Consider the following 25,022-nt stretch of genomic DNA (forward strand, 5'->3'; position numbering starts at 1 on the left):
GATTGAAGAATGCCTAGAGGGTGCTTAAGGGTTCATCAATCACCAGACGACGAATAAGATGACTTATAAAACTTTGAGTAGTCCTCATTTTTTGCAATTAAACTTTGAGGGGGTGAGAATCGATGGGGGTTGTCCCCCTAACTGCTCGGTGTAATTAGGGCATCACATTTGTTTTTCTTTTGTTCTCATCAAAATTTCTGCATCCGTTACTGTAATGTTGGAATGTGCATTGGTCCTGGTTCAACTTGAGAACCGAGCCGGCCAGAAACTAGGAATTAGACCGAATTGGCGGAACTGGGTGAGAGTACATATTTTTTTAGTAGGGGCAAAAAATATAGATTATTTACGAGTAATCTCCTCTTTTATTAGTAATTTCCATAGGATTAGTAATTTCAATATGCACTAGAGTAACTTTCAATATATTTAGAAACTTTTGAGAAAAAAATAAAACATTTTTAACAAAAATAAATAACATCACCCGTTCCTGGGACAACTCGAAAACCAAACCAGAACCAGCCGGTCCTTTTTTCAAGGTGAACATGGTCGGTTCCCAATTTCATAGACTAGGTACTGACCCTGTCCAATTCGATTCCAATTCCAAAGTGAAAATCAACCAAAAACCGATCACCCCTACTGTATTGTTACTTTTTACTCTATTGAGGAAGATATGGCAAGCTTTGCAGGGCGCACGAATGCGGCATGGCTCGCTCCTTTTCATTTAAAACTCGGCTTTTCCAGCCTCCCAGCAACACTGTGCGAGGTAAGAATGTTTTATGGCATGTTGGGTCGTGTTAAAATAGATGTGACCAAACACCATCCAATAAACACAATTAAATGATCCTTAAAGCACAATTATGGATACGATTGCGATAAAAATTCGATGATAAAAGTTATTCGACTTCAAATAAACTTAAATGACATTTAGTTTCCCATTGATCAACAGACAAAAGGGACATTTAGTTTCCCATTGATCAACAGACAAAAGGGAAAGCCTGCTTCAGAATCTAGACAGCAACTTATAAAACAAGTACCTACAATGTTCCTCTATAGTTTCTCCTAATGTGTAGTTCTCCTACTATATTTTCTGAATGACTTGTCCCAGGATCTTGCAGATTCCTGCCCAGCAGCATGCAACTTCCCACCGCAGCGGCCGAGACACCCTCGCAAGCAAGCTGACTTTGTCTCATTGGATGATTGTATGTTTTCACTTCTGAGTATCACCTCCCTTTCCTAAAACTACTCCACTTGCCTCCTCTTCCATTTGTATTTCACGAATGTGGTAAACCAGCACCACTTCAATCAGATAGTCGACAGGAGACATAATCCTGGAATGTCCTGCAACGACACTCCAGTATTGACTCTCAAATTCTCTATGAGTTATGCAACCACACAATGAGGGATAACAAGACTCAACGGATACAAAATCGGCTAACTCTTGTGCATGCACTCCTGCACGTGAAACTCCGAGAAGACATACACGTGCACTCCTGCACCTGAAACTCCAAGAGGACAAACATGTGTTCATTTGAGATATGGGTATATCTTACATGTGGAGCCCATAACCCACCCAGGCTTGCTCCAGTCTCATCTCATCCCTTCAGCAACAATATCAACTCCTTTGATTTACGAAACAGCATAAATCAGGGCTGAGGGTCAAGATTTAATAAAATTTGGTATGAATTAATGAACAGAATCAAATCACATAATAGAGCCCTGACTTCCAACATGGAGTAGACATAGGTAAACAGACGAAGGACGACAACCCTTTTCAATTGAAAACAAGCAGGGCTCCTATATGCTCAGCAAGAGAAGAAAGGAGTACATGTCACATACCCAATGAGAAATGTCATCATAAAATCGTCCACTTTTCGCGAAAGATATTGGAGTTGATCCTTTCAAACTGATCTATACTACTAATAAAAAGATGACTTATTCAAGTGAAGCCAGAACGGCACATGCATTTCCAACACGAGGCCATAGAAAGAATCAAGAAGTAAAGAAAACAAAAGGGGAGATTACAGATGAGTAGTATCCACGATCGATGTGATAACTCAAAGATTTCCTGCAAGAGAGATTCCAAAGAATTTTATAACCACAAGCACTCTCAGAGAAGCGACACACTCTCCAATCTTAGGCATGCACATATCAAACAGATTTTTCATAGTGCTGCCAGAGAAAAGCCTACAGAATTTTGAAGTTGAGTGAAATATAGAACTATCACAAGATTGCAATTTCTTGTCAAGGATCATATGCTTCCATTGAAAACTCGAAAATGAATCTCTACCTATCATAGACATCTTTCCACAAATCTTTACCAAATACAGTTATGTTTCTTATTAAGGAGACAGAATAGTAAAATGATACATCCACCACAAGATTGCAAGTTATCTAGTCACACCTGTTGATGAGCAGCATGCATTTTAGAAGGACATCCTTGCTCAAAATGGCAAGCATGGATTCGTACTAAATAGGTTAATACATTGATAGGAACTTGAAATCAATTAAATAAGAGCCAACGGATACTGTGGACGACTAGTTAGTCATCAATCATCTATCCCGGTTGACTGGTTGCAAAAGCCAGCAATATTTAAGAGTAAAACACGTAAAGCAGAAACAGAGGGCAAGGCAAGTCAGTCACTCTGTAAAAGCTTATCTGAGAGCCTGTGAACTAGGCATTCATTTACACTTGGACCAATAAAACAACTAAGCAGCATCAATTTCATTTGCACATGATATTATTCTGCGAGTGTTGGGTTGCAAGCATGGTTCCATCTCCTCATCTACATCTCTTGATTCCCTCCACAACCACCAAAACCATCCCCATCAAAAGTATGGTAAAATTAATTGAGTAAGTTTAAGACAGAAAGAAGCACACAGCTTTTTGACAAGATTAACATACATTTCATCAGAATATTACTATTTGTCTACACATTGCTCCGAATAATTGTTATTTTGCAAAAACTAGGCACTTATATGGAACCTCACTAACCATAAAGCCAAAAGATTTGGGCTGTATATCTCTAATTTTTTCCGATCATCTCCAATCTCCATGACCAGAAGCCAATAGAAAAATAAATAGGGTATTTAGTCTCTTCAGAACTCGTGGAAATCAGGATTGAATTAAAACAAAGACACGTCATAAACTTGCACCTAGCGAGAAATGTAACTAATTTTCTTTCATTGATCTTGCAAGACAAACAAACCAACCAAAAAGAACAATACGATCAAAACACAGACACATGGGGAAAATTTAGAAAAGTACTCTCCAAGAATCTGCTAGTAAATAATGATACGGCTATAGTTTCTTTGGCTATATACCATGAATGAAACATTAATAAAAGTATATCTGTATTTGACAAATGCTTGTTTAGACAGAAGTTAATCCTGGTTCACTGTGACTTCAACGAAGACCTTTTCATGGAGTGAATTCTCCATACTGACTAAAATAAGGTGTGAATAGAGAGAGTACAGAATAAAGACACACTCAGTCTTTCTAGCACACGGCAATTTCCCTTAAAGAAAAGCAGATTCTTGCCAAAAAAGTACTCAATGCAGTTTGTCGGTTATTCCAGTGTCGGGTACTTGCGATCCCGATATACTCGGCAAAATAAAAAAGGCGTAGGCTGTCAGTTACATGAATGTCAGGTCCTTGGGATCCCGACATACCGGCAGCCACAAACCTTGTTGGTTCATTTAGTTCATGTAAAAAAATGTCCCCGTGCACCAATAAAGCAGCAGGATCATGAACCGAAAACGTTACCATCATTTATGAAACGGGATTATTCATTCAAAAAAGTCACGTCCATATGCTTCTAAAGATTGATCTGGCTCACAGACATGTGCACCAAGTTGAACAGATGCAACATCATTCCCTCTTTGACGTAGAAGATAAAGCAAAAGAAACCAAAGGGTACTGCTAAATTACCTTATAACATCAGGAAGTACTCCAATTAACTTCAAATTTTCAAACACAGTAAGTTAGAAAATTTGTCTCCAGCAAATCGTGATCATCATGCTGAAGGGCAAAGTCAGTAAAGAAGTTTACACAGAAATAGGAGTTAGTATTTTACATTATGTCTTGAGAAGATAACGAAAAAACTAGCTTCAGCAATAAGACCATGCATCTCTGAAGCAAGGATAAGTCGGTTAACTCAAGAACAAATAGCAGAAGATTGCAGGCAAACCAAAAATATAGTTATTACCGTAACCGTGATCTCTGCAGGGAAATCATCTGTCACTGTTTTTCATTGCACCGATCAAAACCAATTTCAGACCAAAGCCATCACTTACATAAGTAAAACTGGAACATTGGCAAACATGCCTCAATTGATGACAAACGTCTTCTTCATATCGTCTGATTCGAGATTGTCGTGACAAGCACTTTCTTATCAACCACGGTGCTCAGTCGGAAATAGCTGACCAAAAGATAAATGGGAAGTTTCACAATGTTCAGCTGCTTCATCACAAGCACATGATGAGGGGGAAGACAAAGAGAAATCAGCTCTACCCAATGGAGACTAGTGGTTTACTTAAATCGTAGACTCTTCTTTTCTCCACAAAGCAACAAATATATAATGTTTAGGTGTCATTTCTTAACCATTCCATCTGCTGAACTCCTTTGAACAATCAAGTTAGCTACAACCACAGATATATAAATGCAAAGAGAAAGAGCGAGTCCAAGTAAATCAGATTAAACATCCATGGAGCTTACAAACGTAAAGCATCTTTGCTAAGCGTTACGCGCAAGACCCGGTGAAGAAATGAGCTAAAGTTCACAACTTTTCAACCGAAAGTTAAAAAAGGGACAAACTTTGGGTTCGACAATTAGGCGTTTCTGAGCTCGAGATCAAAGTTCGCGAGCTCCGGTCGCCGGCGGCGAAACACGAATCGATCAAAACCCACTTCTCGTTCTCAGTCTTTAGACACAGAGAAACCCTCTTATCGGCTGTTATCATCCGCACGCCACTAAAGGAGAATCACAACCCTGACAAACGACACACTCAATTTCTTCTGAAGCAAGAAGTCGTTGAAAAGGAAAAAGAACCAAGATTCAAGGAGAGAGGAGGAAAAAAAAAAACACGACCTTCTCTTTTTGAAAAAAGACAACTTCACAAGCAGGGACAACGGTCGAGGATACTTTCATTTTCCTACCGAAATGGAACATGGGTTTGGAGCACTCGTATGTCTGAATTGTGATTCTCCTCTAATGGAACGCGAGAACGATATTAGTCGATACATGGATTCTTTCTGAAGCTAGGAAAGAGATCGAGATGAGAGTGATCACCTTCTTTTGGAGCATACCTTGGAAAGAGAAGAGGAGTGTCTCCATGAATGAGTTTATCATATTAGTTATGTAACCAAAATTGAAAAGACAATGCTTTTCGCAAGAATTGTCGGTCCTTATATATCTCCAGGCGAAGAAAAGACAAAAGATCTAGATTTATCTTGTTAGAGCCGGTGGGTCGGGCTTCATATAGTCTTATAAAATCGATCTATGAAATACTCTATTAATCTATAGTCGTATATACCATATAAAATATGAATCTTAATTCAAGGGAACGATTCAAAATTGAAAAGACCCTGCTTTTGCAAGGATGGTTCGTGCTTATATATTTTTGGGTGAGAAAAAGACAATGGACCTGGACTTTTTTATTAGAGTCGGTGTGTTGGGCTCTACATATTTTTACACATATTTTTCCGCCTTTTTAATGTAAGAAAGTGCCCTGATTGAATAAAACAACCCATCAAATACTCTACTAATTAATAATTGTGTTTCGAACCTTAAACCAAGCGAGTGATTCAAAATTATAAGGATGATGTTGTTGTGAAAATCATCGATGCATATATATCCAGGCAAAGAAAAAACAATGGACCTAGACCTTTTATCAGAGCCGGTGTGTTGGGCTCCATGTTTTGTACATATTTTTTGCTTTTTTAATTCAAGAAAGTTCACTAACCGAATAAATTAACCTATCAAACACTCTACTAATTGATAATCGCGTTGCCCCAGATGAGATCCAAACCTTGACTTTGCTCAAATATGAACCAAACTTGCATCATACTAAGATTGCAGAAGGAAATCGAGGGCCCAAAACCGAGGCCCCGCCCGCTTAGCCTGGACTGATTTTTCGAGCCCGGATATGCTAATGACAGCAATAGGGGATTTGTGTGCTAATATATCATAGTAAACAGCTATTTACTCATAAGCTTGAACTGTCAAAGGAAAAATAAAAGGCCTTTTGGTGTCAATGTATCAAGCATATCTCAAACTAGTCATCAGCATATCACCCACTTATGACAAAGCTTGCAGACATGAATCATATATCAGAAACTCTATTATTGAGGCGACATTCAAATCGTCAAATGCAAGTCGGTATATCATATTCCAATACTTCAATTTTCCATCCAAAATAACCTCGACATTTCTTTCAGTACACTACACCCCCATCACGTTTGTAGCTCTAGTTTCCTATGTAAGAAACAAGAGATCATCCTAAAATGCAAACACAGCAAACCTGTTCAACAATCAACGTTCATGGTATGACATCGTCGATGCAGACTTATTGATCTGTTCACACTATGGTATTATTATTGACGACCTCTGTCTAAACATTATTTATGTGGATCTGTTCAAGAGCAATGAGGCGAAACAGCGCCCATGTACTTGGGATCGATGTTGTTGCAAGAAGCTGTTGCTGATCCACCTCCAGTCTTTTGCATGTTGATATTCTGCAGAACTATGCCCTCGCACGGAAAGCTCTGGCTACAGTCGAACTTGATCGCCACATCCGAAGCACTCGTCCCTTTTATGTTCTGGTACATCACGCTCTTCACTTCAACAGCCGATTTCTGCAAAGATTAATTCTTATCATTTTTGCCCAGAAGATCAAATAACATAAGAATTCATAATGGCAGTTTATAATCAGCTGGACTTTCCGTCTCATCTTAGATTATATTTTTGGAAATATCGGGCGATTAATTTCTTTTACCTGTTGCTTGCATGGCCCAATCTGGTCACAGTAGTTTTGGTCTATTATGATGGGGTTGCTCACATCATGCATTTCTATGTTCTGGAACTTAATGTTGCTAGCACTTCCAGACCCTCCCTGAGAATATTATCCCAAAATATATTTTAAGAAAAAGAGGGTAAGTGACCGTCAAAAGCCGTAAAATATATTTTTTCTGCACAAATTAAGCAAAAAATTCTTGACCTGCCATGTCTTGATCCTGACTCCATTGCTGGTTCCAGAGAAGGTGGCTCTATTCACTGTTACTCCTGAAACATGAGCCTCTGAGTTTCCAGGCCCTAAACTTCCAATGCTAGGGTTGATCACCAAGCGCAGATCAAAAAACGAAAGGTCAGTAAATTAGCTGAGAGAAAGCTGAAGAAAATAGGGGAAAAAAGAAAGAAAATAAGCTCTTTATATTGACAAAATTCACTCCAAATTTTACCTGATTCCATGACCTGGTCCACAAGTTATGTCCATGGCCTGAACATTTTGCGATCCATCCACTATTGAAATGCAATCGTCACCTTGAATGTACAAAATAGATGGGACAGTGACACAAATTCATTTTTCGGTTCCTAAAGAGAGTTTTCTCACGGATGTGATTGAAGTTCTAGACCTGTTCCGATTATAGAGCTAGAAATTTGGATGTTCCGAGTACCAGTGACATGAATCCCGTCCGTGTTCGGGCTGCTTCTAGGCGCGGTGACTTGGAGATTGGTGGCTCGAACGTCGCTGCACTTCTCGAACGAAACGTGAATTTGTTGCGCATTTTGAATCTTCAGATTCCGCGTTATTAGGTTCTCACAGTTGTAGAAAGTGAGAGCCTAGCAAAACGAGCAACAACCACTTGGGTTGACGGCACAGTGATGTGAAGGATCTCGGAATATGCGTTATACGTCGCGACATATTCTAGCGGAGCATTTGAATGAAATAAACTTATATCATGCAACAAATGATCGAATTGTTTACTTGATCAATGTGATACTGTCATATCGCTTAGCAAATAAGTTATGTTGAAAGAGATTGTATTCCTATCATTATTCAATCAAAACCGCCCTTCCCGACAATTAATGACCATGCATTCAAATTGCCTTTCCACGATGAAAATCAAGATATGTTATCTAGCTAACGATGGACAACAAGCCTTATTAACTCATTTCGTCAGCCATGAGCACTTATTATCTCGGCTCTTTGTTTAACTTCTCACTCAAGTTTAGAAACAGAGAAATTTAAGGCAATTTTGGGCGCAAAGAATAGATTATAATAAGGTTAAATTCAATTAATCGAGCATGTTTTCGAGTTTACTTGTGCCATCTTCTCTATCATGTGATACAAGACCTAAATGTCTCTAAATAATTTGGGTAACTTTCGATTATTTGGGACACGAATAACACTATTGTCACGGTTTGCATATACAAGAAATGCAAAATGTGGAAAAAGGAAATCTATGTAAGGAACTTTTTTCATATGGAGTGACAAACTCTAATCGGTAGTTTAGACAAAAAAAATCAACTCTTTGTAAAAAATAACTGTTTGAAATGCTAAAAAAATTTAACTCTAATGTACCTATCCCTAGAGAGAGAGAGAGAGAGAGAGAGATTGGTAAATAGTAACTTACGGTCGGTGCATCTTTGCAAGGCTGCAAATTAAAAATAAAAACGAACAATAGTCAGATATAAACTATGAGCGCTTCAAATTTTACAAGAGTTAGTGGATTATGCAATAATTTACAACATTGATGCAAAGTGTTTACAAGAGCTTTATTGATTTTGCATGAGTTTTGCCATCAGATGAGCCCATTGCCGTCAAAGGTTCCGCCACCTTGGACGACCAAGTTTTGAACCCCGTCAAACATGATCCAATGCCTCCGATCTTCATCATAGTCGGGACCGATCATCGGACGCTCTAATATTCCCGTTAATCTGCGTGTAAGAGCACGTAATGAATATACAAAGTCATATCAATAACCTTCGATCTTCACGTATACACTGCATGCATGCAACATCTTATTGTGAGCTGTTATTGTAGCCAATGATCTCATGTCTGCACATTAATCTTCTTGATTATTTACCTGAAAAGTGATACTGTCTTGGCAAGGACCTGAGAAGGTGATTTGGCCAAGGAGGTAGTTCTTCTTGGGCACCACAAGAACAGCTCCTTTAGCTGAGCATGCCTCTTTCCATGCCTTCTCAAACGCCTGAACATCGTCATGGCTTCCATCACCCCGAGCTCCAAAGTCATCAACGTCGAAAGTCGTAGCAAGAGCTGACGATAATAAGCTCCGACGAGCTCGGAAATGGCGATGAACACGTGGGTCCTCTAGTAGATGCCTGCAGCATGAGCTGAAGAAGAGAAAGAAGATACTAATGATCATTGCGTGGATATGTACGACTGGTCTTTTGGAGTCCATGGTTTCTCCTTAAGTTTGGTAAAGAGACTGAAAGATAACAATCGAAAAGGGTCTCTCTTCTTATGTTTTGGAATTAATGTTGGGTGGTGAAGGTTAAGGAAATGCAATGATCAAAGATTTCTGTATTTATAGAGGTTCGTAGAGAGAAAGAAGGTTGGGTCTTAGCATGACGCTTAAGGGTATGGGACACAGCTAAAGGGATTAGGGTTGGGTACGTGAGATTGGTAAGAAAGCATCATGCTTTTGAATACATCAAAAGTTATCCGTAAAATTGATACGCAATAGGTACTTACCGGTCGAGTGTTTGAATATATGACTTGCTTGTTCAAACATGTACCTGCAGTCCGACGCACCACTTATTAGTGTATCAAGTGTGTAAGCCTCACGCTAATAATTATATGCACGGGATATGCGGAGTACAAGGAGTTACATGCTAATAACTTAGACCTGGGAGATGAAGATTATGAGGATCGAATTTGTGGAAGATCTCATAATAGTTGTATAATCTAGCACTAGATTTTATTAGCTGTTTTCATTACGAAAGGGGTGACTTGAGTTATTGAAATACGAAACCCTCGTTCATAAATCACAAGTGACAATTGCATGGACGGGAGGAGCATATTTACTAGTTATATCGTATGCAATCGCCTGAATCTTGAGACATTCTTCAAACCAATCATAGACTTTATTAAGATAGGTAAACCAAGAGTACTACTTCTCTGAGAACCGTATCCGAGAATTTTATCTCATACAACATAGACAAAAAATCCAAATATTGCTTTGGTTGCAAAGGATGTGGAATAGAAAGTTTGTAACTCACACGAAGTACAAGGAGTTAGATACGAATAACTTAGACCGAGGACGTGAAGATTGATCAAATTGACGGAAAAAGATCACATAACATTTGATAATCTAGCAATAAATATTATTAGCCGTTCTTACTTCAAAAGAAAAGAAACTTGTCCAAAAAGTTCTAAACCTATGGTATGACCGCCAATTCAATTTTAAACTTTATAATTTAGCTAGTCCTAAACTTTTTGGCAAATTTTTAATATAGTCAATCTGGTCAATTTAGGCAAGAAATAGCCGATGTGACGGTCCAATTAGTTTGGGCTGTCCTTTGTGGCATGGCCAGTGACTGATGTGGATTATCTTAAATAAATTGACGTCGTTTTGCAATTCTCTCTTTTTTCCCTTCAATTTTTTTTCTTTCTTCCTTTTACTTTTTTTCCTATTTTTTCCTTCTTCTGTTCCCTCTGCAAGTTGCCAAGTCCTCGACAATGACCTGCAAGGTTAGCAGGCCCTTGCCTGTGGCCAGTGACCGGCGGAGGGAAGAAGATGAACAATAGAGAAGCAAGAAATACGAAAAACAAGAAAAAAGAAAAAAGAAAGAAGAAAAGGAAAAAACTTGCAAAATAACGTTGTTTCATTTAAGATCGTCCATGCTAGCTGCCGGTTGTGTCACATGGAATAGTTAGCGCCAATTGGATAGCCAAGTCAACGATTTCCAGCCTAATTGACCAAGTGGATTGTGTTAGAAAATTGCCAAAAGATTTACAAATATATTGATCAAATTGAAAAGCTTAGGGCTAAATCGTGGCCGTACAATAGATTGAGGTTATTTTTTGCCAATTTTCCCCGTAAAAAGGGCGATAAGAGTTTTTGAAATATGAAAACCCCATGTTCAGAGAACATATTTGACACAAACGACATAGGGTGACAAAGGTAAATAAGTTACCATAGCCATAAATCAATTTGAGTATCCTAACATCATTTGGAACATATTACATCGGGAGTGCTCGCTGTTCGATTTAGCAAAATTTCCATCTAAATCAAAACCAATTCAATAAAATAATAAACCAATAACTTAAGATGATGCAAGGTGTACGTTCGTATAGATGGTTGCCGTCTATGTTTTGGTCAAGTTAGGGTAACCACGATAAACCAAACTTCTTAGATATTTGTTTATTTCGCGAAAAATGAATAATTTGAAAAATATTTTTCTAAAAGTGATCGTTTGTATTGCTTATAAAAATAAATAAATGAAAACTATTTTCATCGTTCACGAAAATAATAATGGAAAATTTTTCTATTGACTAATTATTTCAAGTGATCACTTTGATGAAAATGTTTTCGATATCGTTCATTTTTCATGAAACAAATGGAGCCTTAGTGCTAAAAAATAAGAATGCCTAGAATCTCTTGTCATCATGCCCATGTTGTGTGCTAGACACCTTTTAGTGCGTTTGTAACGACCCAGTCCAAAGAGGACAGGGAGTGGTCGCCGGGCCAGAGAGCTTGGATAAGGAGAGGCTCATAATAGGCTTCTAGGATAGCGAAGAATAAATTGAACTGTATACCAAACAGGGAGAAAACGATTATAATATATATATTGACGTAACAATAATACTTAATTTCGGAACTCCAAAGTAAAGCGCGCTCAGAACGAAGCACTCTCGAGATGGGTGACCTCCTGGGAAGGTGTTTACTTGTATATTAAAGGATAAAATCGTGAGAGTCGGAATGGGACGGGGAGGACAAGTCCCAAATCGGGTGCAAAAATCCCTTGTGATGTCAACATGGATGAGCGATCAACTCGGACAAGAAGAGTTTTTAGCTTGTGTGATTCACGTTCCATATATGGCTATGCCGATGCCACGTGTGTCGGTTGATGTCGGAGCTACCTAGATTTTGTAAGGACGGGGTGCGTCCCGAACCGTTAAATGTCAACGAGTCAATGGGGTGTTGTTCTATAGAGGTATGGGGCAATTAGCCAAAAATTGACCCAAAGATGATCTTTGGGCCTTACATCTTGATTTTCAGATCATTGTTTCGGGTAAGGAAAACGAGCCTTAAATGCTTGATTAGGACGTTCGTAATCTCGATTAACCACGCAATGGCGGAGGAGGGAATAGGTAGGTATGCTTGTTAGGATTGTCACGAAGGTTTTGGATCCCAAGGAGGTGTTGTGGACTACTGCCGATGATGCAAGTGAGATGGACATATTCCGACCCAAAAAAGAAAGAAGAAATGGACATAGGGCGTGCGTTTGATTCCCCAATTTATCCATTTGATTGGATATATCATATATTATAAGATGGGGTATGCATGAAATCTCATTGGAACACCCGATTAATCCCAAGCGATCCTAGTAAAGCATATCCGGTGTTCCACATATTGGATAATTACAAAAGTACTCACAAGTTACGCTTCAACAATAATAACCTAAGATAGTCCAAATGGTTATTACATTCTTTACAATAGAGGACGTGTTTTCCTACAACCGTGTACGATCATGACTCTGATCAAATAGGTAATAAGCATAAACATTGCCCCCATTTAGTTATAGTTAAGTTTGGATCAATTACTTGTGACCCATCAATTAGAGGATATGATTAAAGGGAGTTTTCTCCAATTACCACTTTAAGCATTCATTGAGCTCCTAGGTTAGCCAATTGGATTGTATCACAAGGCAAAATCTTGTGAAGACCGGTCTTAATTATGACCATATGCCTTTTTTTTTGGTCGAAATACGCCTTTTAGAAGGCGAAAGCTTACATTACTTAGTTCGATGCACATGAACAGAGCAAGTTGAGTCATTTGAGTTTTCACATGGAGGTCACCAAATCGAAAGGTTCCCCCTAACAAATTCGTCTAAAGTTTCATCTTCGAGGACTATTGGATAATCAAAAGCCAAGTTGCATCGTTTCAACAAAACTATAAAATTGAGAATTAGCAATTAGCTTCTAAAACTTCATACAAGAGAGAGAAGGCCAATTGAAAAGCAAGTTAGGGTTTATGTTGCTTTGGACGTTGGTTGTCTTGTGTCATCTCGTCAGTAGTTTATAGGGGGCATAGCAATGTCATCTCTCCAAAGAAGCAAACCCTTGATGGGTGTCGCCACGAAGAAGGCTCCAAAGCATAGAAGTGATTAACAACTTTTTCTCGAATTAAATTACAAACTAATTCGTAGACTCTTATATGAGTAAGTTGCCAATGCTTATTAATTAGGTTTCTAAATTGCCAACCCATCCTACCTTCTATTATCATTGACCAACTTTATTAACCTTTCTTTTTTACGGTTTAAATTTACTAGATACCGTTTGTGTAATTTACTAACTTTTCTCCAATTAAGTTATCATTTATTTTTTATTTTCAACTCTTGTTTGAGTTGCCTACAGGTCTTATCTGTTGATCCTTAAATTTACCGACTTACCTATTGTGTTGCGGTTGTTACTTCCCTTCCTTACTAGCTTTTTAAACTGGCCAACTGTTTTTTGAAAATTACCATCGTCAATTAGAATTATTACCAACTTTTATTTGATTGAGTTACCGACTAATTTTACCCTACCAACTCTTGTTTTGAATCGATTGCCCAATGCTCATTTGGTTAATTGTCCACTTTAACCAAACAAAAATATCCCTACATTTGAGCACGGAAATTCTGCTCTTCGAGGACATGCTGGTTTATCTTCGGTGAGAACCAATGTGGAAAGAACAAGTTTTCGCTGATATCCTGACCTAGCAACTAGATGTGTTCTTTTCGCTATCCCCTGTCAAAAGTGATAATGCTGTTCCGGTGCTGGCTGAGGGAAGACCTCCGGCGACCCGTTCGTGAAAAGACGTGGGGCCGTTACGTTATCCATCGACATCAACATCATCCTAGCAGTTCTGTCAAGAACGGAAAGTTCGATGAGCGAGGTTGAATGTTTCTAGCCTCGGCACGAGAGATTGGGGACTCGGTAGTCCGGTTCGATCAGCTTTAGATCTCTCTGGCTAGTACTTCACCGTCCTCGTATTGTTCATGCACAGTGGAGAGAGAGAGAGAGAGTACAAAACGGTAAGAGAGGCGACAGATTCGGAATACATTAGCACTTCTTAATAGAATCGAAGGAAAGCATACACACTAGTGATAATGCCCCGTGTCGAAGGGTCTTTTTTCTCACTCCCCTTCTCTAATACCTTGACAATGAAGACTCAACCCGCCCTCACTCTTACAAATCCCATCCCAACCTGATGATCCTCCTCATTCTAATCCAATATTTTATTATTACAATGACATATAGCTTAAACTTGGATCTCCACCGGCCATCTGTACATCTCTTCTTCCGGTATGGGGAGGCTCACCGTCATCAGACCAGTGGCCGAGTCGTAGTTGAACTCTGTCTCGACGCCGCCCACGGTGCACTTCAATGGCCGCTGAGAAGAGTAAGCGCCGAACTGGCCACATCCCCTCACTTTGAGTGCAATTGTCGCGGTTGGAGAACGGTTCTCGCTGAGGGCAGTGGTCAGCTCCGAAGAAGCTTCCCCGTCGAAAAGCTCCGGTTTCTTGTCGGAAACCATGTGGATGTCGAATTGGTCGACGGCACCACCAGAGTTGAACATGTCGAGCAGGCCGATTGGAGCAAAAGAGATGTTAGATGCGATTTCCTGCCAAAGAGAAAGGTCGGTATTAGGAACCATGTCTTGCAAAGACAAGTCTGAAATTACTTACCGCGCACGGGCAACACAGAAAAGGATAGAATTCTTACCTTCAGTGGACAGAAGTGGAAAAGCTCATACTCCAGGACCTTGAGAGTAACAGGGACGGATGCACCTTTTGGCAGCCGAATCACCTCCCCTAGAATTTCCAACGGTATCAGAATTTGAAACTTTCGTTCCCATATTAGAAACCTTTCGAGCATACAAGAAACTCTATGTTCTAGAATCATTCTTCGGAATGGCAGGTTTATATAATTACCTGATCTGTAAGCATAAACAATGGTCTCTCCATTCCAATTTGGACTGGCCACTTGGGAAATGTGGTCGACATCCGTGGCACGGACAGAGCTGGAGAGGGTACCAGGTGATTCATCATGGACGCGAGTCTTCTTTACCACCTTGCACCAGCCAGCACCTTGGCAGTTGAATACTCCGACCACTCCAGTGCATTTATTCAAGTTCCATATCTTGAGCAAACTGGTTCCATCTCGTGCTGGATCAACGAAGAGACAATCATGTGTAGGCCTACCAGGCAGTTGCGCACGCAGAACGGACCCATCTGGTAAAACAAGCTTCTTCAAAAGCTCAAAGTTGTGGTTGCCTGGCTTGTCACTGATATGTACATCACAAGAAGACACACTCCCATTAAAACCCTTGTCAATATCAAAACAAGCATTGATATGAATGATATTAGAATATGTTTAAACTACCTCACGTATATCGCGCAGCCTCCAACAGCACGAGCAGCACCATGGTATTCTGCTACTGGATGAAGACTCTGAAAAAGGAAAACATTTTTGTCAGCTTCTCAGGTTCACAGAATAAGCAAAAGTCACAACGACAGCCATTTTCTCATGTAAACAGCAGAAAGGGCATGTAGAACAATGGAAAAGAACTTCTCAATTTGCGATTAAAAAATTGGCAAAATTTGTCAACTAAGACTTAGTTATGAGCAACTGAAAAAAGGTCGCAACATCAACTAAAACTTTAAAATAAAATCGATACATGCTAATGATCTCCCATATCTATGATCCTGTACCACTCCACATAGAACTCCAAGGAGGAAGCGGAACACTTACTTATTACCCAAGTATTCATACCGTTTTCAGTTGGTTAGAAGTTAGTATAGCGTATCAACCAAAACTGAAAAGAGAAGAATTGACTATATGTCACGGTCTCGAAAGTTCTTAGTACTTACATGGAACATATCCCAGTCAGGTTGCATGAACTCTCCGAGGAAAAGCGTGTTATAAGCCACGGACGAAACATGTATGGTGTGGGACGCGGGATCCCTGGGGTAAAAGTCATCAGAAGCTCTCACAATAGCAGTCTGCTTGGCACTATAAATCCCATCTGTATTGTGGCACATGCAAGCAATACATCCGTTGTCGGGAAAGTTTCGAGCAATGGAAGCCTCAAGGGCTTGGTTGTAGCTGCGGGTAAGTGACACTCTTCCCCCGTGACCAGCACCTAGAGTCTCGATGATGTTCTGAACGTCTACTTTCACTCCGTCAACTCCGCATGAAGCCAAGTAGGCATGAAGCTCGTTGTAGAAGTTGAATACCTTCTTTGGATGCACCAGACCCAGGCCGTGAACAGAGAGACTGTCCATGACAATGTCTGGTTGGTTGCCAAGCACACCTGGGGACTGGACTGGATATGCCAGAGCAGTGTCGTAGTGTTCCATACCAGCAGCAGCTGGCTTTACTCCACCCCAGTAACCGGCAAGAGCATGCCATACATACACAAACCTGCACCAGTTACAAATGTTAAAACTTTAAATATAAATATTTGACCTCTTCAGCCAAATATCATCATATTCTAGTCACACATACACAATCACAAAGCAAATAATCTCATTGGAGCCCAGTAGCTTCAATCTATTACTTCAAAGGCGGGTGAGTAGTACGGTTATGAGCAAAGAGAAGGCATTGAAGTATGCCTCGGAGAACTAGATTTATATTTAATGCTCGCCGATTAACTAGAAGGAAGGAAGTTGTTGAGAGAAAGCATACAAATTACAGGATATGTTGCGAAATTCAAATAATTACAAAAAATAAGAGGAAAAATGAGAATGAAAGAATCATTTAAGAGACTTACTTGACATTGCGATGCTGCTTGGCTTCATCAACAACATGCTTCAATCCTGAGACCGGTTCGTTATTCTGGCCATTCTTCTGGAATTTTGAGTTCTCTTTAATGCCAGTCAGCCTACTAGCAAACCTACGACAAACAAAATAAGACAGAAGTGATGGTTAGTGGTTACTTTGATTATAGAAATTGAAAATTGAAAAATGAGTAGCAAAAGAGGATAACAAAGTCAGGAAGACCTCCATTAATCCTTTAAGAATCTTGTTACCACGTATAGGACAGTCGACAAAGTTAACAGGCATATACATTCTCAATCCTTCAAATCGATAAGTATGTTTTCCATTTCGTAAATCTAGTCTTAAAGATTGCATTTGCAGCTCCTGATCATGCGTCTGTTTTCCATGGTTATCGAATAGGAGAGTAACCGGGGGGCAGGGTCTTACTGTGCTCCCTCTTGTACAACCGAAGCACTCTCCTCCTTGGCTTTGTTTTCAATTTGCTGCCAACCATCATCAATGATGAGGAATCTTGGAGGTGTCCCTCCCTCAGATAGGCTGCAAAGAGGCATGCCACAAAGGCCGTCATCCATCCTTATAGCTTATTTTACTCAAGATATTACTTAAGAATAAAATGCTGAAGCTGAACTTATCCCCTCATTATTTACCTCTTAAGGCCTTCATCAACGCCCTCTGCTGTGACGTCGGTATAGAACGCATCCCATGTGCACCAACCAAACCAGTCAAGGAAAGAAGGCAACTGGACAAAAACCAAATGAAAAGGTCGCGTAAGTTTTATTCTAATGGAGGCACTAACTCATCTTGGCAATAAATGAAGAGAGCACCTACCTTTTTCTTCTCTCGATGAAGAAAAGTTTGCATGTGTTTCTCAACACCCCTGTTTCAGAGTTCAGAAGAATTTTATTCATGATGCATGGTGCAAATTAAAACATTTTGAGATTATTCGACATAATAATTTCATGAAAGTTAGGAGGGCTCACTTCACAGCCTGGTTGATAACTTCAAAGGGGTTAGTCCCGGCATGCATATAGACAAGGTAGAGACCTTGGTTGGTTTCGACAGCACTATCTCCTGCAAAACCAATTAACAGGACAAAAAAAATATGTTGTTTCGGTTCTTTCGAGCTCGATTGACTTTACATTGCTCTTCCACAGATGCTATAAGCTCCAGTAATTTGTGTCATGCGAATGCAGTAATTGTGTGATTTCTCCAGCCTGACTGTGTTCGCGTCGATTGCATCTTCACCACGTGATTTCGTATGGTCAGGCGTCTCCACTATTGCCCGATGGAACATGACAGAACTAACAGATGACATGGCCCCTAATTGAGCGCGACCAGTGTGTGTATGGTCAACAACGTCTCATACATTTTCATGACCATGATCTACTCACCGCTCTCGAGGCAGACCTCTAGCTCGTTCCTGTCATTGCCTTGAAGAACAGCACGGAATGGGCCTTCAAGGAGAGGAAGGAAGACGGTATAAATGGTGGATGCATCACCCTGCTCCCCTGTCTCTGTGTTGTCTTTGCTCTCTACGAGCAAAAATTGGGTCTCAAGCGGGATGTCTCTCCCACTTGTTCCCATTCTCTGAGTCATCCACCAGAGCTTGAACCGGAAGCAGCACATGAACCGGTGATCCCTATCAGAAGATAGGAACAAGAAATTTCAGAATTCGCCCACGCAAATGCTGACATTAATTTCTCTTCATCCTATTTTAACTCTACTAAACTTGAGCCTTAAATCATAATGTAAGAGAGGCAAATATAGGATGAGATGACCATGCTATGAACAGAACTATTCTCTTATATCATATTGGTAGACGTGTTTTGATGTTTAGTCTCCAGAAATGGATCATAAGCAGGTTCTCAATCTTCATGCACTCCAGACTACTTCTACACCATCTAACTGGCAATCAAGCAAGTAGAACCAGTTTACTGCCCGCATATCCGTTATTACCAGGGGGTACTACTAAAGTGTCTGGCTGACGTGTAGGAATCTCTCCTAAATTGAAATCACCCTCGACGGTATATATATAGCAGGAGAAATAAAATTATGGCAACATGCCATCTCTTAGCATTAAGCTCGTAGTAGAGTTCAATTAAAGCCACAATCATACATATACTCCGCAATTTTTCCAGATAATAACCGCAAACATCAAATTTAATGTATAGATCCTTTTTCAAGAACTTGGGTGTATCAAATTCATTTCAGAATCATTACTATGGTTTAATTGCAGTTGCCATCACTTGCACAGATAATATATAAACATGCACATAACAGGATTTGTTAATTGTACAAGTCTACACATATTGAATAAAGAATGAATAAAATAATAAAGGTGGAATAGTGCGTACTCTAAAACACCAACAGGGAACACATGAAGGCTCTTGCTGTGAGAGGCTGTAGCCCCGATGAATGCACCAGCAACAAGCCCAACTCCAGTCCCTGGAGTCAACACAATGTTGTCTGGCACCCCGGTGAGTATGGTTTTTCCGTGAACCACAAGGTTCCCGTCATTGACGGAGATTTTCGGCGTGACAGTCATTGTCGAGCACCTTAGTACTGCGAAAAGAGCAGACAGGCTAAAGAGTTAGCAATTTCAGATACAAGCCAAAGAGCAAATGGCGTGCCCCCTTCGAAGCAAACGTTGCCTCAAATAGGAATGATACAGGACAAAAATCAACAGCAACAAGGATAGACTCATTCACCCAAACCAATCACAACGTTAAAAGAAAAGGAGGACGGGAAAAAAGGGTAAAAAAAATTATTGAGGGAAGAACCTAGAGATTTATGATTCCTGGGAAATGTTAGGCGTGCATCAGAACGACTGCCACGCGACATCCATGAATGAGCAAACCATTTGGGTGGATGCACTGATGCTGTCCTCAACATCCTCAACTACCCCGAAGAACAAAACCGGGGCAAGACAAAGAAATAGTAAAAAAAAAAAAAAAGGGAAAAAGATGGTGCTCAAAATATGTTGTTCTTGGTTTTTCAATCTCAATTTTACTATATCCAGGGAACAACTAAGGAGGGGAAGGAAACAAAGATGAAGGCAAAAGTTTCCCCCCCGGTTGCTTCAGCGGTTGGTATGCCTGAACACGTATGTTTTTGTCAATGGAAACTCGGTGCTTGATTTGAACAGTTAACCCACGGAAGCCACACTAATTTTGTGGTGTTTGTTCTGTTCTGGATCGTGCCAGAACAGAACAAGAGATCGCTTTCGGGTTAGATGGAACCATTTGGACCATTTACAGGAGCTCCAACAAGCCAAACGCTACAGCAACCGCCATTACCTTGGAAAATAAGGGAATCTTCAGGGGGTTTCCTCGCAAAATAAGGCAAAGAAAAGGAAGAAGAGAGGAAGGGAAAATCGTTTGGACGGAGCCCGGCAGGTCCCCCGCCCCATAGCTCTGCTCGCGCTTTCGAAACTCTTTATAGCTTTGCCAACCAAGCTTGGCATTTACTTCGTCCTTTTTTTCTTTTTCCCTTCCTAAATTTTTGTTCTTATTTTCTTGGAGAAAATACGGAAAAATATCCACTGAAGAGAAAAGGGCAAATGAATTGGAGGAAAAAGGGACGAGTATCCTGTGAGAGATGGGAAGCAGAGCTGGGAGATTGCACGAGAAAGAGAGCTCGAAGACATTCAGAAAGGACCAGAGAGATTCACGGGAGTCGGTCGAAACGGGGTTAAGATCCTCCGATGACCGCGGCGATAGGGCGAGCGACTTTCGAGGGACGTCGACTTTTGGTCACGAGCGCGTCCTTTTTCCGCATCTAAACTACGCGGATCTCACACTCGGGAGTTACGGTCTCGTTCGCGACCGGATCCGCCGTGGCTTCAGCGAACGGATGCGGAATTCGCCCCAAGGCTGAACACGAGTCCGAAAAACAAATCGTCCAGAGACCGACCACCGCCACAACACAAAAGTAAGTTTCACCAGAAAGCAAGGCCACAACTCACTCGGCAAGTTCAGAAACCAAACGAAAGTTCCCTCTCAAGTCAGTCGCCCTCCTCCGCGAACTTAAAAAAGTCGTTCGAAAGAGCGGACGACGAATCTCGAACGGGAAGGTCCCGATCGTTCGGTGCCCGACACGGATGAGCTCAAGACAACGTCTAAGATTATCAGGCACGTAACTCGAGCCCCTCTCTCTCTGTGGCAGGGAGTTTCTTCACGAAGAAGCGGCTCGAAAACTCAAAAGGGAGAGTAGAGAGCTTCATCTCCCGCGGCATCGACACGACAACACCAAAAGCTCAAAAAGACGCCAAAGATCTCCGCCGGAAAACTCACCAGACGATCCCCGAGCCTCGCGCGCAGACGACGGCGAAAGAACTCTTCGCTCTCGCGATAGGGAGGAATCGAACTCAGCAGAAGAAGCGCATTCCACAGAGGAATGCTTCTTCTTCAGAGAGAGAGAGAGCCAGCGAGCGAAGAGAGATAGAAAGCTGCTCTGGAGAAGCTTTGGTCTTCCGCTACACTTATTGGAGACCCGGCAAAGCTTAGTGGCCCCTATTTATAGCAAGTTCGAGGCGCGGGAGCCGTCCGGATCTCGACACGTGGAGAACTGGTGTTGATCGACGTCGCTGGTGGGGGTTGTGGAATAAACAAAACGAAAGAACCCATCCCGAAAATCCAAATAAATAAAAAAATTTGGGATATTTTCCGAGTTTCTTTTTATTAATTATTTCGGCGACGATAAAGTTGGTCTTCTTCTCTGGTGAATTCTAGGAAGAACGACAGTCCTACTGATTTCAGCAAAAATTACTAAAAAAAAGGAAAAACTCAGAAAGAAATATATATTAATCCGATACATCAAGTGAAATGATCGGATAATTAGTAAATTAAGTGCTTAAATAAACGAGCCATATTCAGTGCTCGATAAAAATTTACCACCTAACTCGGACGTGTTATTTTACCAAATCGATTTCCAGTGCACTCGATATAATTCATGTAAGAAGAACCTCGACCGCGACGTTGATGCAGCCCAGCGACTCGAGGATGTCCACCCCGATGCAAAATCTCGTCTGGCTTCGCCCCGCTGATTTTTTGAAAGTCTTCTCGCTTTCAATTTTTGCTTCTCCATGTTGCTCGATCTCTACGAGAAAGTGTTTTGATAATATTTATTATTTCCACTGCAAGGTGGAAAAGAATAATTCACGAATTCGATGTTGGACGATGTTTAATATACGAAAAGGTTCAATTGCAAAACCAACTTCAAACACAAACTTGGCCATTTATGCAAGCATATATATTTAAGACTAATTCCAAAAACACCAATTTTATCTTAAATGATAATTTTGGCCATAATTTTTTTTGTCTCCATAAAAAACACCAACTTTTAGTTTACTCCAAAATCTAGTTCTCCGTGATGTGAAATTTTTTCAAATTGTTTTGATCAGATTTGAGATTTAAGAGAAAATTTGTGATTTTTTAAGAGATAAAAAATATTCAGATCAAAATTGTAGGTTAAAGTAAAGTTGGCGTTTTATTTTTTTAATTAGGCCTACTGTATATGTATTCTTTTACTGTGGACCGTGCAATGACTCAAACAGTAAATTCGATTGGTGATATCTTTTTTGGTCGAAAATTGGCGAAATGATTTCATCAATTCTTTTTTTTTTTTTGTCGGCCAAATTTATTATTTATCTCCACCTCGAAAAGGCCGAGCTAGCTGTGACCGCCGCAGCAACTTGTCGTCGATCATCAACGCCGTTCCAAAGTGGTGGCGCCGCCTCTCCACCCCCTGAAACGCAGCAATCCCCCATTCCTCCTTTTATTTATTTCATATTTTTTTCCCTTTCTTGCGAGTTTTATCTTATATTTATCTGATTTGTTTTTTTGGGAAGTTCTGGCGCCGCAGTTGATTTTCTCTCTGTTTTCTTTCTTTTTTATAATTTCGTAATCTTTCCTTGGTGCCAAGGAAAGGGTGACCCCTGTTTGGGCACCGCCGAGTCACTATAAATGGGTTTTTTTATTTTTTATTTTTTGTGATTTCGAGGGGGTGATTGATAAGATTAGAAGACCTTTTTGGTTTTATGGAAGGGCAAGATCTCAAGATTTCAGCTGTTTTTTATAAGCCCATTGAAGGGGACAAAAAACCAATTTCTTTGCACGTATAAAAATGTAGCAGGACACATGAATAGTAAAGATAAAGACTATGTATAAATATTTATTTTTTTTTGGGCGGAGCATGAATTGATGAATGGCCGATTTATGTTGCCTGAGGAAAAGGATAAGGCAGCTTTCTGCATTGAAATCAGATCTTTTGTGGGTGTCCTTCGAGATGATGAACTGATCAGAGAACATGGAAAATTTATTGCCCCCTTTTCTTTGTGCTTGCTTTCCCAATCAAATTGCAAGTTAGGTGTACTTTCAATGGGCGACGAAGAAGAAAACCCGGTCACAAAATTTATTCGCCATTCGCTCGAGGAAGGCGTCGTTGTCTTGGGAATTCGGCAACTATCCATCACTAGATCAAGCGACTCTAACTCCGACCGGTAGCTTTTGTGTAAGCCCATTGTGGTTTTCGCATGCTTCTTGCCCCAATTTTAACGATTCATATCTATACCTGCAATTCATTGGCCTCGAGGCAATATAAGTGAGGAAAATCATTCTAATTGGTATTTCTAGAAAAAGGGTTACGTGAATCACAAAAAAAAATGGGATGGAATGCACCAAGTTGCTGCGAGTACGGCAAAGGGTAATGGAGAAATCGGGGGCCATGTGCGTGAAGGCATCGATCTCACGCCAGAAAAACGATTTAACTTCTATTTTATCTTCCGAAGCAGCGCATGCACGCAAGCAAGCAATGTCAAACAAGAAAGCATCCCACAGAAACACTCCATGATGAAAAAAACTACAAAATTTGTTTTTATCAACGAGGGGAAAATTATCAAAAAAGTCATAAACCTATTGCACTTTTGCCAATTCAGTCCTAACCCTTTTCACTTCTTACAATTGAGTCCATTTGGCCAGCCGACGCTGACGTGGCCGCCGGCCGTTCAGCTAACGCTGACGTGGTAATTTTTAAATATTTTTTTCGAATTTTAAAATATTTTTTCTTTTTTTTTCTGCCTTTTCCCTTTGGCCAGTCCGGCAACCAGCTAGAGTCGCGGGCCAGCGAGGTCGACCTCGCCAGCCTCTGGCAAAGCTCGCCCCCGCCGGCCACTGGCGAGGGCGAACGTCGCCCGCCGCTGTGAGGTCGACCTCGCCGTCGCTAGGCTAGCGAAACCCAGCGACGGCGAGGTCGAGCCTCGCCCAGCCAAGGCGAGGCTGGCCTAGCAACGGCGGGCGAGGCTTGCCCTTGCCAATGGCGGGCAGGGGTGAGCTTTGCCAGAGGTCGGCGAGGTCGATGGCCGATCGCCGGACCGGCCAGAGGGAAAAGGAAGAAAAAAATAAGAAAAAAATATTTAAAAATTGCTACATCAGCGTTGCCCTGACGCCCGGCAACCACGTTAAAGTTGGCCGGACGGCCGGCGGCCTCGTCAGCGCCGGACGGCCGGTGGCCGCGTCAGCGTCAGCGCCGGCCGCCCAAATGGACTCAATTGGCAAGAAGTGAAAAGATTTAGGACTGAATTGGCAAGAAGTGCAAAAGTTTATGACTGAATTTGCAAACTTAAAAGGTTTATGACTGAATTAGCAAAAGTGCAATAAGTTTAGGGCTTTTTTGACAATTTTCCCTATCAACCAACGAGTGATGTGAATAATCAAATAATGAGATATTAATAATTTAACAACTATTTGCGCTTTGTTATGTGAAAACTTCCTTGCAATGCAGAGTTGATTTGAACGAGACGGAGTATCCGAAACTTTTAGGTCAATCTCCGTCGACGCATCCTAGCCTCGTAATTTCATGGGCATCGAGCTGAAATTCCATTCGTACGATTTACGAGATAAGCCCCAGTAACTTTCGAACCAAATGCACAATCGCCGTGTAATCTCAACCGAGCATTATTAGTCTAGTCCCATTCCTTGACATGACCACTACCACCACCATTAAGTTCATCTCACA

The 25,022-nt window shown here is 40.8% G+C and overlaps 2 protein-coding genes and 1 long non-coding RNA gene across 3 annotated transcripts in view; all 3 read right to left on the reverse strand.

The window, feature by feature from the left end:
* Positions 1–938: 938 nt before the first annotated feature.
* Positions 939–5,363, reverse strand: LOC130134885 (uncharacterized). Its single transcript, XR_008814410.1, has 2 exons — positions 5,285–5,363; positions 939–1,616 (listed from the first exon to the last, which is right to left on the reverse strand). It is a non-coding gene; the product is annotated as an uncharacterized LOC130134885 (long non-coding RNA).
* A 1,200-nt stretch (positions 5,364–6,563) lies between these two features.
* Positions 6,564–9,420, reverse strand: LOC115674814 (polygalacturonase). The gene is given in 9 exon segments (XM_056302996.1): positions 6,564–6,849; positions 6,990–7,106; positions 7,212–7,320; positions 7,453–7,534; positions 7,627–7,834; positions 8,629–8,649; positions 8,764–8,895; positions 8,897–8,932; positions 9,082–9,420. Coding segments are annotated over 9 exon segments (1,263 nt in total). The 3' UTR covers positions 6,564–6,630.
* Positions 9,421–14,275: 4,855 nt separating this feature from the next.
* LOC115674721 (probable galactinol--sucrose galactosyltransferase 2) overlaps positions 14,276–25,022 on the reverse strand; it is a 32,336-nt gene continuing 21,589 nt past the window's right edge. Inside the window, exons 2-14 of the mRNA XM_056302840.1 lie at positions 21,302–21,477; positions 19,364–19,571; positions 18,401–18,648; positions 17,990–18,080; positions 17,838–17,886; positions 17,657–17,748; positions 17,436–17,546; positions 17,002–17,124; positions 16,100–16,652; positions 15,612–15,679; positions 15,161–15,513; positions 14,952–15,040; positions 14,276–14,850 (exon numbers count right to left, since the gene is read on the reverse strand). Of these exons, the coding sequence (XP_056158815.1) occupies positions 14,488–14,850; positions 14,952–15,040; positions 15,161–15,513; positions 15,612–15,679; positions 16,100–16,652; positions 17,002–17,124; positions 17,436–17,546; positions 17,657–17,748; positions 17,838–17,886; positions 17,990–18,080; positions 18,401–18,648; positions 19,364–19,554 (2,331 nt within the window). The 5' untranslated portion in view covers positions 19,555–19,571; positions 21,302–21,477 and the 3' untranslated portion in view covers positions 14,276–14,487. The remainder of the gene's footprint in view (positions 14,851–14,951; positions 15,041–15,160; positions 15,514–15,611; positions 15,680–16,099; positions 16,653–17,001; positions 17,125–17,435; positions 17,547–17,656; positions 17,749–17,837; positions 17,887–17,989; positions 18,081–18,400; positions 18,649–19,363; positions 19,572–21,301; positions 21,478–25,022) is intronic.

The sequence above is a fragment of the Syzygium oleosum genome, unplaced genomic scaffold (genome assembly GCF_021117445.2).
Source record: "Syzygium oleosum isolate NSW1041296 unplaced genomic scaffold, Sole_v2.1 Sole_v2.25, whole genome shotgun sequence".
Lineage (NCBI taxonomy): Eukaryota > Viridiplantae > Streptophyta > Magnoliopsida > Myrtales > Myrtaceae > Syzygium > Syzygium oleosum.